The 11,179-nt window shown below is 40.9% G+C and overlaps 2 protein-coding genes across 3 annotated transcripts; one reads left to right on the plus strand and one right to left on the minus strand.

The window, feature by feature from the left end:
- Nucleotides 1-448: 448 nt before the first annotated feature.
- Nucleotides 449-5,613, minus strand: LOC144057303 (zinc-binding protein A33). Its single transcript, XM_077574705.1, has 6 exons — nucleotides 5,509-5,613; nucleotides 4,335-4,430; nucleotides 3,979-4,212; nucleotides 3,746-3,768; nucleotides 3,539-3,654; nucleotides 449-2,886 (listed from the first exon to the last, which is right to left on the minus strand). The coding sequence occupies exons 1-6, from the start codon at nucleotides 5,608-5,610 to the stop codon at nucleotides 2,330-2,332; spliced, it is 1,128 nt and encodes a 375-aa protein (XP_077430831.1). The 5' UTR covers nucleotides 5,611-5,613; the 3' UTR covers nucleotides 449-2,329.
- A 1,697-nt stretch (nucleotides 5,614-7,310) lies between these two features.
- Nucleotides 7,311-10,941, plus strand: ino80e (INO80 complex subunit E). Of its 2 annotated transcripts, XM_077575696.1 has the most exons (8): nucleotides 7,314-7,575; nucleotides 7,698-7,780; nucleotides 8,228-8,298; nucleotides 8,586-8,638; nucleotides 8,723-8,804; nucleotides 9,012-9,129; nucleotides 9,355-9,453; nucleotides 10,279-10,941. In XM_077575696.1, the coding sequence occupies exons 2-8, from the start codon at nucleotides 7,700-7,702 to the stop codon at nucleotides 10,483-10,485; spliced, it is 711 nt and encodes a 236-aa protein (XP_077431822.1). In that variant the 5' UTR covers nucleotides 7,314-7,575; nucleotides 7,698-7,699; the 3' UTR covers nucleotides 10,486-10,941. The 2 variants fall into 2 exon arrangements, with proteins under 2 accessions (XP_077431823.1, XP_077431822.1); XM_077575697.1 differs by lacking the exon at nucleotides 9,355-9,453 and having other exon boundaries at nucleotides 7,311-7,575.
- Nucleotides 10,942-11,179: the final 238 nt, after the last annotated feature.

Raw genomic sequence — 11,179 nt, forward strand, 5'->3', positions numbered from 1 at the left:
TAAAACCTTCAGCTTTCTGCTTAAAAAAAGGTGTGTGGGGGGTGCGGGGTGGGGGTTTGTGCGGCAGAGGCACTTTAAATGGTGGCAAGTAATTGTAGCTAAGTGACTAACTAAATAATTACATTAAGTAACTATGTATTTAAAGTATAAGTACGCAAAAAAATGTGTGTGTATATACAAAAAAAGTTTAAAAAAAATAAAATAAAATGAATTTTAAAAAAAAAAGGTCAGGAAAAGCCTACTAAAACTTTTGCCATTTATTTGGAATTAATCACGGGCACTTTAACTCATTTGCTCCCAAAAACGTTCTATTTTAAATATTACCAGTGTCCCAAAAAGGTATTTATATGTTTTTGCCGTGGTTTTTATTTTTTTTTATTTTTAATGTTTTTTTAAATGCTAGAGCATACAGAAGGCTTTGTTGCTGATTCTGAACTGAAGAGAACGGTTGAAGCAATGTTATTTATTACAAAAGCGGCCAGCAGAGCAAAAGAGATCAACCAGGGTCATGTTGAAAAAAAGCTCTTTCCCCCACTCTTTTAAACAGATTTGTGAATAATAACGAAACTTAGCTATATTGTAATGCTAATTGCCGCAGAACGGAAACAGATAGAAATATACTTTTTTTTCCTTCTTGATGGAAGAAGAGACTCTAATCTTTCTTTTGGTATCTTCCATGTTTTTATAGCAATAGAACACAATATTCTGTGGGCCTTGCAAAATCTGTCAAAATCCAGTAAAACAGCCCGGAGGGAAGGGGGTTGCTTTAGTGAAAATGGCTGAAAGTGAATTAGTTTAATGGTGGCAAGTATCCCATGTGAATAGTAACAAGATATATATATATATATATATATATATTTTTTTTTTTTTATGTAGTTTTCATGGGTTTCAATTGTCCAAAAGTGGACAGAATTTTTTTTTACTTAAACCTTATGTCATTGATATATTTTAAGAGCTGAATATAACACAATATAACACAATCCCCGGCCGGGTCATACCAAAGACTATAAAAATGGGACCCATTGCCTCCCTGCTTGACACTCAGTATAAAGGGTTGGAATTGGGGGGTTAAGATCACCATGTGATTCCCGAGCGCAATCATTGCTGCTCACCGCTCCCTCAGGGGATGGGTCAAATGCGGAGAACGAATTTCGCCCCCACTTAGTGTGGGTGTGACAATCAGTGGAATTTACTTTTACCTTACAATGATTAAACAGGCCATTTCATGTGCCTTGTTTTTTGTTTTTGTTTTGATCGATCCTCATGAAGGTCAGCTGACTGTCAACACCATCTCACTCAACGTCAGCCCGTCTTGTCATATGCCCGACATGCCGCTAATCCTAGCGCCGTGTTCTGGGGCTTCCATGACCTTGACTACGTGCCATGCGTTTGCAAACACGCCAAACTTCCAGGTCGGACTACAAGTTCTTCTTCAGTCATTTGGCAAATGCCTCACGACAACCTTGGAGGAGGTCAGCGATCTATCTAGTCCTATTCTATCTGTAGTTTAAAAAACAAACACTAGAATTGGAAGTGATAGAAGTACTGACACTCTGCAAGTGCTATTTAGAAGTGCGGATACTTTTGTACAAAAAAAGACTCTAAAGTAAACTTACTGATATCTTTTTTTTTTTAACTATACATTTTTGGCGGCCATTTTAGTTTAGTCATTATCTGGAAATACTGATTTGTCTTAGTCCCCAAATTTTTTTTGTCATATACTGTATGAGATAATGTTAGTCCAGTTTTAGTGATAAAACAAAACAAAAAGCAGTAGCTTATTAACTAGATGACTAGCACCCTCCCTTTACTTTAGCTTTTTTGATGCAATGGCCAAAAGAAGGATCTGAATGATTGTGGATTTGTGTAATTTTTTTTGTGTTGGGTCAGAAACAGCTCTAAAATGCCTCATTTGCCCCCATGTTTTTGACATTTACCATCCAAAAATCATGTTCACAACATAACAGTAGCCAACACGCAAACTCATAAATTGCCGTTAGCATTACTAACGTTAGCCTGAAGCTAGCTAGCAGCACATCTGCGCCTGCTGTTATGAATATAGACTTGCTTTGAAATGTATTTCAAGCAAGATTGTCAAAACCTAAGAATGTGTTTTATATCCTAAAGTGTATGTTCTCCCTTTTGAACAATTGGCATGTGTTGAGCTTGCATTTTGAACGTCTGACAGAACACTCGCTAACATTTTTGCCCAGCCGCTTCAAAAGCCATATTTAGTCTGTCACCATTTCTTTGTGGAAAAATAGTGCCGTCCATGATATCATTTTGTCATCATTGAGGAAAACAACACAAATATAAACAAAGCCCTTGGTCATAGTGAGGGGCTAAAGATGCTAATGGGGGCTGCGTTCCTGCCATTGTCAGTGTCGCACGGATTGTAAAAGGGGTACAAAGGAAGCAGGAGAGTTCCCGTGGCGAAAGTGTACACGGGCGCCATGTTCTCAGCGTTATAGAAAGACACTTCCTCCTTCTCACAGTCCAGAAACACACCGACGCGAGCCAGGTGAAGCGGCACCTTCACCCTGACAGGTGTGGGATCCGTACAAGCCAAGATGGCGCCGTTCTTCAGGGCCAAAGTCCAAAGACCACTCGAGGTGCCCGTGGCCGCCATCTCCCCTCGGGGAACGTCGGCCCGCGCCACGCCCAGCCTCCACGCCGTCTTGTGGCCCACCTGCACCTCCCAGTAGTGCCGCCCCACACTGAAGCCCTCGCGGCCCAGCACGCAGTAGTAATGGTGGAAGCGTTTGGGATCGTCCCTGCGGCATTTCGGGGAGTCTTTGGCGTCGTGGAAGCGCACCGAGGTGAAGGACGAGGACACGGACAGGAGAGGGTGGGCCGTCTCTGGGTCGAAGGTCACCTGTGTAATATCTGGAAGCAAGCACAGGGAATCTTCTGGGCTCTATTTTAGTAGGCAAGATTTAAACATGGCCTGGAAGCAAATAATTGACTTTATATTCATTCCTGTGGGGAAATATAGTTGACAACAAATTGCAAGTTAGTATAATTTTATAATGTTGCTGCGTTCGAGGAAGGCCGGAAGTCGGATTTATTCCAGTTGGCTTTTCCCAGTTCCGACCTGAAAGCGTTTGAGGCAAAAGTAAACAACCAAAATGGCGGAAAGTGATCAATTGTTTTTTGTTTTGGTCCTTAAAACACATTTTGACCTTCATTTATGTATTTATCTTATTTCATAAGCATTCCATACAGTTCTGTTGTTCAGCGTATAATTTCATGTATAAAGTTAGCAGCATACTGAATACTTATGAATGAAGGAAGCTATCTAGTTTTATATTTGAGTTAATTGTGTTCTACCATTCAGGGTATGTTTCCAAAGTGGTCGCCATTGTAGAGTGACGTCACATCGAAGTCGGCCGGTACTTTTTTTTTCCCCCCTACTTCGCCAAGTGTGATTCCGAGTTCAAGGAGGCGTTCCCGTACACACTTCCTGGTCTGAACTCGGAAAAGTCCGACTTCCCCACTTTCCTCAAATGCAGCATAGGCAATGTACGTACATACATACTTGGGTACAGGCAGCTTTTCATGTGCTTCCATATTCTGTACTGTATTGGCCCCACAAAATGGCCCGAGTGCAGCTCGCTGTCCACTTCTGGAGGTGGGACAAATCTGACCTGAGATCTGTTTGGATCAGATGAGGCAGGGGGGAGGATGTTAATGATTCATGGCCGTGATGTGAAGCATGCCTAGCACAAGATTAACGAGTACTTGCCTTTTAATGAGATCTTGTATGTCCTGCAGTGAAAGAAAGAAAAAAAATAATTTACAGCTGGGTTTCTATTTGCTGACCAATGAATTCACTGCATGTCGTCTTTAAGTAACAACATTGATTAGGACTCTCAATGGAGGCAAATGTCAAGGCAGTCAATATTTAAAATCAAACGCTTTGCCACTTAGCATTCCAGGCTAGATGCAAATTTGATGCTGTTTTTTTTCCCCCCTCACTTTGAGCATCTTGGCGCACTCGTCCTCAGCCAATTTCCTGTTAAGCACAACCACGGCTCTCTCCAGGTCCTTCCTTTGCTGGTAGATGTTATTCTCCCTCTCCTTCAGCCTCTTCAGCGCTTTCCCTCGCTCCCGCTTCAGTCGCTCCAGGTCCTTTTGCTCCTCCTCATCCAGGAAGCGATGAAGGTTCCCGAACTCGGCTCGGATCTCTCGTTCCAGTCCGTCGAACTGGCTCTGAAAGAGCACACAGAAACACGCCGGCCGCAATGCTAGCTACACGAATCAGAGCCACTTTTGGATGTTGAACTGTTTTCTATTCAGAAAAGATGAATAATTGAGTAAGAAGAAGACTGTACCTCTTGTTGTACTGCGTCTACGTACGCCTCGCTCTCTGCCTCCCTGCACTCGTCCACTTCATGCTGGATTCTTTTAATAGTCTGGATAAGTTTTTGCTGTAACGCAAAGAATCGTGGTGCAACGATTCGCATCTGTACCGCCTGGTATGCTATAAGGCGATACACTATGCCAGTGGTTCTAATAGGGATCCCTGTGGGACACCGTTGGTAGTGAAGAAGGTATATTTAAATCACCAACTGAGGGATGTAGTTAATCCATAACTTTTTGCGTGTCCAATAAACCAACTGGTGAGATGAGAAATGAACAGAGTTTCCTGCGCAGGATAATTCTTAGAGGAGATCTCCTGTTGCACCATTGAATCAAACTCCGACAAGTTCTGATCAACAATGCACACCCTCCTCTCGAAGGGCCAGCCTTTTATTACAATTCAGTCTCCAAGCAGAATATCTCTCCCTTCATGAATGAGCAAATGTGTTATACAGTTGAAGGACATGTCAAACAATAGAACTCTTAGTGCAGTTGCAGCTGTCTTCGTCTCTAGCCAAAATATGTATATTTTCAAGGCACTTTTCATATTCTTCTTCATAACAAAATCTCACTTTATCATTTGACCCAAAAGCACCAATGACCGTGACTAATGGAAAAGCAAAACAAGTTCTGTTCAAGACCACAATGTACGTGTACAAAATAAAACAAGAAATTCTGGACCAATCAGTGTATAGCAAAATCAAGGGCGAAAATATGTTTTCGTACAAAGTGATGAGAAGGAACTTTTCTAGACTAAATAATATGGTCCCAGCTTTAACCCAGAACATACGAGGTCAACATCATGTGCCCTGCTCAGGACACAAGACACTTTGACAAACTTAAAATGAAGAATTAAATGTTCATGATCAGTAACAATAATCGATATATGAAAATAGGTATTAAAATGTTATAATATCCTTCAGTAGGTAAGAAGGTACACATTTTGATTGTCAGTTTTATACTATTATTCTGTTTTACAAGTCCAGTGTGTTATATATCATTTGGAATAAAAATCAAATCGGGTTTAGCTAGCTATAGCAAGGCAAAGTAAGTATTTGGGGGTACAAAAGGAGGCAGGTAGGAAGTAAGGTAGTCAGTAGATTGGTATGTAGGTCAGTAATGGTGTTAGCTCGGTGGATTTCTTACCTTGTATTCAGGGAGAAGGCCTCCGTTGAAGATGTTCTTGTTGTGCTTTCCGTACATTCCAGTTAGCTTGGACGCAAAGCAAAAGTGAGAGGATTCATACATGTAAACAGAGAAAGTGACAAAGTAGTAGACTCGAGTGTGTGTGGGGGGGGAGGGGGAGGGGGGGCAGGCCACATAAATGACAAGCTAAAAATAACAGAAGACAATACATAGAATGTTCCATTAAAAAGACAGGGTGGTGGATGGAGGGCTCCGGGTGAGGCAGGCGTCATGTGATTTATGGCAGCAGACAAAGAGGGAAGAGGCTATTTTGGGCATCGAAAAACAAACGGGAGCGACAAATTACAGAGTGGCACGAATTTGCTCGGCAGGTTCGAATTTGTCAAGCTGCCTCATCATCGATCACCCGTCAAAGGGGGAGGCGGGTGAAGTAATGCGGTGAAGCCTGGAGCCATTACGGCGCTTTTTACTGCCCCCGAAATGACACTGCGGCATTTTAGCAGGACTCCCATCTGGATGAATCCTTCTAAAAATGGCAGACAAGGCAGACAATATGAGCAGAAAAGGTCATGTTTGTGGTTTTAAGAGACGGGACGTTGTCAGTATGGGTGTGTGTGTGTGTGTGTGCAAGAGGGGTGGGTTGCCATGCCGACGAGCTTTGTACTGTATCTGAGGAATTGCCACCGGCCTGCCTCATTCCTCTTCTCCATTCTTTTCCTCCATTTTAAATGCATTAAGTGTACACCTTTCATTGATGCTGTGCCTCCGCCTTCCCTGCACGCACACAATCATGCAGTGAGGCAGCATTTGCACCCCCTGCAAGATTCTCCCCCATCTATAATTCATGCTGCAGGGTGCTGCCAAGTGTACAGTTGTGGTCCGTGCAGCAAATTCACCATGAGGCAGCTGTACATGGGACATTGGGACGCCACTAAAAGCATCCAGGCCACATACAGTGCCGGGGGAAAGTATTTGAACCCTTCTTGATTTCGCTTAGGGATGACAAGCTCATTTTTAATGTCGAACGAGCAAAACCTAAATAAAAACACAATGCAATTCAACAGGATTTGAAAAGGTAATTGGTATGTTGCTGTCTTGATAAATCAGGAGTTAACGCTCATTAACCACATTTATTGGACAGCTGAGTTGAGTTTCACAGGCCACACTCAGGCCTGATTATCACCAGATTTGTTGAACCAAGAAACCACTTAAATAGTATCCAAGACCTTCATCAGCCAAGCTGAAAGCATAAAGTCGGGAGGCTCCATGAGGTGCAAATAATGATTATTTAATACAGGGGACATTCGCTATTCGCGGGGGAAAGGGACAGGGTTGGCAAAAATGTATATACTGTATTGTTTAATCTAATTGACACCCATAAATGCAGTGGGGTGGGGTATCCCAAACAATTCTTAAATAATTGGGGATAAACAGTCAATAAGCTAAAGAGAAAATAAATAAAAAATAAAGCGAGAGAGAGAGAGAGAGAGAGACAGAGACAGACAGCGAGAGACAGAGAGAGAGAGAGAGACCGTGAGTTTGATAAGTATGATATAAGTTAATACTCATCTACAGTAATTGTAATAAATGTACGTAATTTTATTTGTGAGTATGTGCAGTGCACCTAATGTTGTGTTCTTATCAGGAAGGAAAAGACTCATCCGTTTTTATTGGTAATAAATAATAAAGATTGATAATAATAAAAAAACATTACATTTTGAAGTATTTCTTTGCAGAATTTTCTACAATTAAATAAAAACAATAAAAACAAATGGCTCTGTTTTTTCCTACGAAAACATGACGTACGATGACGTCAAGACTTAGCGTAAACAAAACCATGTCGCTAAGCCACACGCGAGGAAGAAGTATGATAGCATGATTCTTCCGAATATCCTTCAGCATTGCTTTTAGCTAGCTTTTATTAATGCGCTAGCATAAAAAGCAATAAAAAAAGAAAAACGCTGAGCAGCGTTTTAGATTTTTCAAAATCTTTCCGGGGTGTATTTTGAGCCAGTTTAGCGCGTCTGCTAACTTGTTTAGCTAGCTTAGGCTAGCTTGTCCTGAAAGGTAAGTCTGAAATTGCATACCTATTACTCCTCAATTCATACTTATTGCTTAAGTATTTTAATAACATACATAGTTATTATGTGGCTAAAGGTTTCGTTGTTAATGTGCATGGTGCATTTCAGAAATGAACGGCCAAGCAGACGTCGAAGTCGACTACAAGCGAAAATACAGGAATCTGAAACGAAAGTTGAAATTTCTGGTTTATGTAAGTATTAAAGTGATACTTCGTATGTAATTTCTGTAAAGACAAGTATTCAGAAGACGTAATAAGCACTGTTTGTTCTTCTTCAAAATAGCGAGTTAGCCCACTTCTCAGTGGCTCAAATGTGAAATGCATTACTTGCCAAAAAAAGTAAATCATAATTTGCACATTTTGCAGACAAAATAGTTTATTGCCTTATACAAAAAGCAAGCTACCATTGGCTTGGGCTTTTTATGCCACCAAATTAAGGTGTTCCCACAAAGAATAAGGTGTAGAAAGTACATGTTCCATATGTGTAGAGAATAAAGTGTCAATCATGTACAAATACTGCTTAAAATTTTACTTAAGTACAGTTAAGAAGTATTTGTACTTATTTATGTCCCACTGCGGGTATTACAAGTATTTTGAAGATGTTTTTACAGATTAATAGTATTTTTTTTTTCTTTCTAGGAACACGAATGCTTCCAAGAGGAGTTGAGGAGGGCACAGAGAAAACTGCTCAAAGTGTCCCGGGACAAAAGGTGTGTGTTATATTTTATACACAATGTCCACAAAATTGGATACGCTGACTCAGTGAAAGTACACATCCACGTTCATGTTCATCAAGTTGTGCATGGCAAAATAAATTTATGGAAAAAGAGAAGTGTACTGTTCAGCCAAACAAAAAAAAGAAATACCCACACTCATTTTGTGTTTTTTCAGCAGATTTGTGTCTATTCATTTAATTTTTTTGTTAAACTGCAAAGACAATTAATACACGACCCCCATACATTTGATTACATTTGATGACGTATTTTGTGTATTTCAGCTTCCTTCTGGACCGCCTGCTGCCGTATGAGAGAGTGGATGAAGACTCCTCAGGTAGTTAACTTGAAACACTTTATGGAGAAATCTCGCTGTTAAAATGTTGTTTGTGCTCACATTTTCAATTTGCGTTTTTTTTAGATTCCGACGCTACCGTGTCCTCGGACAACAGCGAGGGCGAAGTACTCCGGGAGAGGGAACGAGAACGGGAAGGAGCAAAGAAGTAAGTTACACAATACAGCGGTGCCTTGATATAAAAGTTGAATTTGAACTGGACTCTTTTGGAATCTGTTGCTAACCAAAACAGCAGCATATAACAAAGCACATAAACTCGCAGTCTAACAGATGAATTGAAGTGTTGTTTTTGTTTTTGACTCTTGACACGATTTGATAAGCAACTCCAATTGAGTGTGTTTTGTGTGTTTCCCAGGCGAAGAAGTAACCCCGGCACGTGCCTGTCAACCTCACCCTCGCCTCATCTCTCCCTGCTGTCCCGTCCCGGTGTACACCCACTGCAGTCCTCCGGCTCCGGAGCTTACCTCAACACTGTGAGTTTACTTCCCCCTCGAATTCGCTCCCATTTTCTCGTATCGCGCCACTGCCACCACTTCCTCTTCATCATCACGAAGCCTTCCTTACCAACAAGTTGATTTGTCATTTTATTTAGCGTCCTTTGTTGCATTATTCATTTTCGTGTTGGTTTGTTTTCCATGTTTTCTGTCATGTGGGCTGCTTCCATTTGTGTGTACGTGTGCGCTCATACTGCGGGGCAGATGCCCTTCCCGCCCGAGTATTTGGCTCCCCCTGCTGAACGAGTGAAGAAAGAGCGGAAAACAAAGGCGCCCAAAAACAAGAGAGAGCCTACCGGGAAGGTGAGAGATGAAAAAAAAGAAAGAATCAAGCAAAAAAATAAACAAATAAATCTGAGGCCTCTATTAGGTTGTTGTTTTAGCATTTAGCTATAATGACCTGATCCGCTCGCTCCCTAATCACTATGCAGAGATTTTTATTTATTTCATTTTGGTGCACATTAACACAACATAAGGCAAAAATTCTAAGACCCCGCCCCCTCAAAAATTGGCAAAAAATTAACAGATTTTTATCTCCCTTGCAAAGATAAACAAATACTAAAGGACAAAGTAATATACAATAATCAAATGTTGTGCCTGTAATTCATATCTTTATTGTTGTAAGTGTAAAAAAGTTATTTTATGCATTTTATATATATTAGTTAATCAGCCTATTAATTGATCATCAGAATTTTATTTAGCCAAAAATAGGAATTTGAGTAAAAAAAAATCATATTAGTCAGGCCCTATTTTTTAATATATATCCTTTAATTATGATTAACAATGACATCAAATTTTCATTTATTTATTTTGGTTAACAAAAAATCTAAAGGTTCATCAACAAAGTATTGAACAAAGTAAAAGTAAAAATATATTTCCCACGTCCTCATTGTGGGATGTTGTGCATTTCATTTTGATAAAAAAAAAAAAAGCTACATAAGAACAATTAACAGATTTTTATTTACTGTACACTTTTCCATCTCAGCCCCTCCCTCTTGGTTGTTTTCATTTCAGCTTGATTGACTTTCCTCCGATTCATTCCGTATTGCGTCCATTCATCCTCGTCCTCCAACCATCACGACAGCCCATCTTTACGTTTTTCCTCTCCTGTCGCCCCCCTGTTGCCAGGTGGTGGCGCCCATGACGGCCAATTACCCAGCGGGCCCGGCGGCGGCTTCGACTGCCGGCGGGCCCTTCAGTTGGGTCCCCCGACAGATGCTGAGCGGGGACGCTGCCGAGGAGGACGGCGAGAGCGACATTGACAGCGACCGCGGAGACGAAGACCGAGGCGAGGGTGACGAAGCTGAGCTCGTCATTGACATCCCGAACGAGTGAGCTCGTCCGTGTGCGTGCGTCTTTGTGAGTCAACATACCGTTTATATGTAAATACAGGAATCCCCAGCTAACCCTAACCCTAACCCTTGCCTCCAATATTGAGGAGTTGATGACCCCCTCTAAAAAAAATCAATAATTTATTTTATATCCTATACTACTAAGATCTCAAAACCTACATAGAATTTTTAAGACATCTTACAACATCAATTTCTAACTGTGCCAAAGCGCCCTTCCCACACGTCAGTTATTAGGGCTCCCCCATGTGGACTGTTTGTAAACTGCAACGTGATTTTTCAAACAACCTCCCATGTAAAGAAATCAGCTTGTCAACCTTTATTGAGGATATTTTGTGCGTGCCAAAAGCTTTTAAGAGAGCCACAAAGTGACTTTGATCGTATTGGTTACAACATTTCAAACATGGTTTAATAAATAGCCTCTGGGCGTCTTTTAAAATAATATTGTGGCGGCTTTATTGTCGTTATCTATTTTTGCAGCTTTCAAAGCAGGCGTGCCACTTTTGATTCAAAGTTGATCATTGATTTTTTTTTTTTTTTTAGCACCGCACCTTCATCCTCGCACCCTGCGACTCATTCGCTATTCACAGACTGCAGACATTAACTGTGATTTAGATGTCAACGTCATGTTTTACTATGGCATATATATAGTAAAAAAAAAAAAAGGACTGAACCAGAGG

The sequence above is a fragment of the Vanacampus margaritifer genome, chromosome 9 (assembly GCF_051991255.1).
Source record: "Vanacampus margaritifer isolate UIUO_Vmar chromosome 9, RoL_Vmar_1.0, whole genome shotgun sequence".
NCBI classification, from domain to species: domain Eukaryota; kingdom Metazoa; phylum Chordata; class Actinopteri; order Syngnathiformes; family Syngnathidae; genus Vanacampus; species Vanacampus margaritifer.